Source organism: Oryctolagus cuniculus, chromosome 3, assembly GCF_964237555.1.
Source record: "Oryctolagus cuniculus chromosome 3, mOryCun1.1, whole genome shotgun sequence".
NCBI lineage: Eukaryota > Metazoa > Chordata > Mammalia > Lagomorpha > Leporidae > Oryctolagus > Oryctolagus cuniculus.
The window spans coordinates 180,581,893-180,585,655 of record NC_091434.1 but is presented as its reverse complement, the minus strand read 5'-3'; the positions used below and the strand labels follow the sequence as shown (position 1 = coordinate 180,585,655).

Genomic DNA, 3,763 nt, shown 5'->3' with positions numbered 1-3,763 from the left:
TCTTTCCAATGAGCTCCTAAAAGCCCCAAAAAATAGGTCTTTATGAAAAACTATTTCACCAGCCGTAACAAGATCCTCACACCATTTGCATGTCAAACCTCCAGCTTGTGGCCATGTGACAAGCAAATGAAGACAAACTGGAAATAACCATTAGCTACAGGGGAGAAAACCACAATAACATTCAACAGAGGTCAAAGGACTGCAGAGCAGGCACAGAATCTGAAAGTCAGGGTCAACGAGAATGGCAGCGGTAAACGTGGATGCCACCAACAAAGACACCTTTGCATTCAGAATCATCTTCACCTTGGTGGTCTCTGTGATGCTAACCATCACCGGCATCATAGGGAATGGCTTCATCACAGCCATCTATGTGGCAGAGTGGGCCAGAGGCAAAAGACTCCCCACCAGCGACTACATTATGTTGATGCTAAGCTTCTTCAGGCTCTTGCTACAGATCTGGATGATGCTGGAGAACATTTTCAGTCTACTATTCCATAGCATCTATATGCAAGCTACACTATACAGAGTCTTCAAAGTCATCACTATGTATCTGAACTATGGCAACCTCTGGCTTGGTGCCTGGCTCAATGTCTTCTATTGTGTTAGAATTGCAAACTTTACTCACCCATTATTCCTCAAGATAAAGAGGAAAATCACAGTGCTGATGCCATGTCTTATACAGCTGTCATTGCTGGCTTCTTTCAGTTTCAGCTTAATCTTCTCTAAAGATATCTTCAATGGGTACGTGGATATTTCTACACCTGTCCCTTCCTACAACTCCACTGAAAAGCAGTTCTCTGAGACCAACGTGGGCAATCTAATTATAGTCTATAATGTGAGTGTCTTCATGGTTTTGATGCTGTTCATCCTGGCAGCCACTCTACTGATTGTCTCTCTCAGGAGACACACTTCACACATGAAGAACAGTGCCACTGGTTCCAGGGACCCCAGCATGGAGGCTCATGTGGGGGCTATCAAAGCCACCAGCTACTTCCTCATTCTCTACATTTTCAATGCAATTGCTCTGTTTTTTTCCATGGCCAACACCTTTGAGGTTTATAGTTTCGGAAGTATTTCCTGCAAATTTATCATGGCTGCCTACCCTGCTTGTCACTCGGTGCAACTGATCTTGAGCAACGCTGGGCTGAGAAGAGCCTGGAAGAGATTTCAGCACCAAGTTCATCTTTGCGGTGAAAAGCAGGCCCAGTAACTGACACCCAGATAGCAATACTCCCGTGGACCTCTCTCCTTCCTCATCTTTTCCTCTCTCAGACCTTCTCTGACGCTTCTCAGATAACTAGATCCCTTTATGATTGCAAAATTGTATTCTTAACCGGATATTCTAAGCAAACGTAGCCAAGCAATTCAAAGATGGATTAGTGAATGCTCCTTGCTGTAGGCGCATACATATCCTGCCCTGAGCTTTTCTCCACCTTCTCCTCTCCCTGGGTCTTAGGAGAGAGTGAGCAGACACCTCAGTTTTCTGGGACCATCTTCGTCAGCTGTGGCCACGTGTGTACCCTTTAATTCTCGAGGATATCCTGATCTGGATGAAAAATCATATGACCACCCTACTGAAGAGACCCCAGTAACCCACAACTAGGAAAAGAGAGCCAAGTGGAGAGTGCAGGTGCAGTCCAAGAGGCAGAAGGGGAGCCAGGACGTCTACAGAGAGGAGATGCAGGAGAGAAAGGCTGGCCAGTTACCAAGTACTGCAGAGGTTCTGCGGACAGTGAAGCACGAAGACAAAGGTTTTGGAGCTGACTAAAAGGAAGGCCTTGGTGGGTACTAGGGTGGCACCCAGATTCTGGGAAGCTCCAGAGCAGGTGATGAAAATACTGGAGCGGGTGCTGACAAAGATCAGGACCATGGGAAAGCTGTTTGAAGTGAAGTGCGGAGGCAGGGGGCAGGCGGATGGCCCGTTGAGCAGTTTCCATTTCCGATGGGGAACAGGGAGAAGTGAGCAGGAAGCAGAAAGGAAAACAAAGAGGCCAGAGTGAGTGTTGACCTTGCCGAGCTCCCAACTCTGGCAACGCGAGCGGCCCCTGTGTCTCTGGATAGACCAGTTCTGGATTACGCTGGAGTGAGCAGTGGGGCGAGGGCAGGTTACCTGGGAGTGGCTGCTGCAGAAGAAAGAACCCTTGCTGCCCACTGTCACTCTTCAGAATGGCACTGTCAGCATCGCCTTGGGCAGGGTGGGGGGTTCAAATGACAGCCCCCTCAGATACTGTCGAATTTTTAGAATCTAGGAATTAGAGTTTTTCTTTCATCTGATACTTTTACAATCACAACTAGTGACAGAGATGTGGAAGGAACGTTTCTGATCATAGCAACCTCAGGGAGCTTCCCAGTGAAATGTCAGCACAACAACAAAGTCTGGATTCTGAGCTCCTGAGACCTCAAGTGGGTATTTCAGAGCCAGTTCCTTCAGCCCACAGAGTGAGAAAACAAAATCACTTCCCTCCCACATAGCCCCTTTCTAGCTCAGATGGCCTGGGACTCACTTACCTGGAAAGTAAAATATTTGTGAAAACTCACAAGTGTTACAGTTTTCTTAAATGATATGTATTTTTGTGACTATTTAAGGTGAGTATAGTTGTTATGGAAAGGAGAATTAGATTTTGAAATTTCATCCTAATTCTTACAGACTAGAGAAAGATAATTTCTTCCCAAAGAATACACGCTGGTTAAAGGGTCTACCTGGGCGCAGGCGCTGTGGCACAGCGGGTAAAGCCGCCGCCTGCAGTGCCAGCATCTCATATGGGTGCTGGCGCGAGACCCGGCTGCTCCACTTCTAATCCAGCTCTCTGCTATGGCCTGGGAAAGCAGAAGAAGATGGCCCAAGTCCTTGGGCCTCTGCACCTGCATGGGAAGACCCGGAGGAGGCTCCTGGCTCCTGGCTTCGGATCAGCACAGTTCTGGCTGTTGCGGCCAACTGGGGAGTGAACCAGCGGATGGAAGACCTCTCTCTCTCTCTCTCTCTCTCTCTCTCTCTCTCTGCCTCTCCTTCTATCTCTGTGTAACTAACTTTCAAATAAATAAATAAATATTTTTAAAAAAAGGCCTACCTACTCACTAAGAGTGCTCTAATGTGTCACAGAGAGAAATAGAAAACTGGTTTAAGGTCACCAATATGTAAACATGAACCACATTAAGATAACAAATGGATCCTCCGCTTCCAAGTCTGTTCTGTAGAAATGGAGTCTCATTGTTCCCAGGAGCCGCAGGCGGCAACCCTGGAGCTAACAGGAGCTTCAAGGCAGACGATGTCCTCAGTGGTGGACACTGTCCGGCTGCAACCAGGGGAAGCTCCCTCCAGCTCTTTTTCTTCCCTTAACTCTCAGCTAAGCATGTGGGAAGGCCCAGAATACTCAGTGTTCAAACTGCCTGGCTTCAGACGGAAGTCACAAGTCCTAAATGAACACAACACTCAGATTCTGTTGGAATTAAGTCTTAAACCAAATGAAAATCCAAACTCGCTGTTGTCCCAGCACCTCTTCTGGAACCCACTTGGAAAATGCCCTACAATCTCCGTCTTTCCACCCCCAGGGAGGTTGCAAGCTATAGAGTGAAGGAATCCTTTACCCACAAAGTCAGTCTGCATACTCATAAATCACGTAGAGCAGCTAGGGGCATTTTGCTTACGGGAGGATTCCAATCTGGGAGGCCCAGGACACAGGCAGAGTGTCTGCCTTCTGTCCTCATGTTTGCAGGAGTTCTCACTATTGAAGGTGAGGCTGGCATCCAGGGCCAGTCCAAGAGC

At 47.7% G+C, this 3,763-nt stretch overlaps 1 protein-coding gene across 1 annotated transcript; it reads left to right on the top strand.

Annotated features, from left to right (window-relative positions):
• Window positions 1-241: 241 nt before the first annotated feature.
• Window positions 242-1,210, top strand: TAS2R40 (taste 2 receptor member 40). Its single transcript, XM_008258115.3, has one exon. The coding sequence runs from the start codon at window positions 242-244 to the stop codon at window positions 1,208-1,210; it is 969 nt and encodes a 322-aa protein (XP_008256337.2).
• Window positions 1,211-3,763: the final 2,553 nt, after the last annotated feature.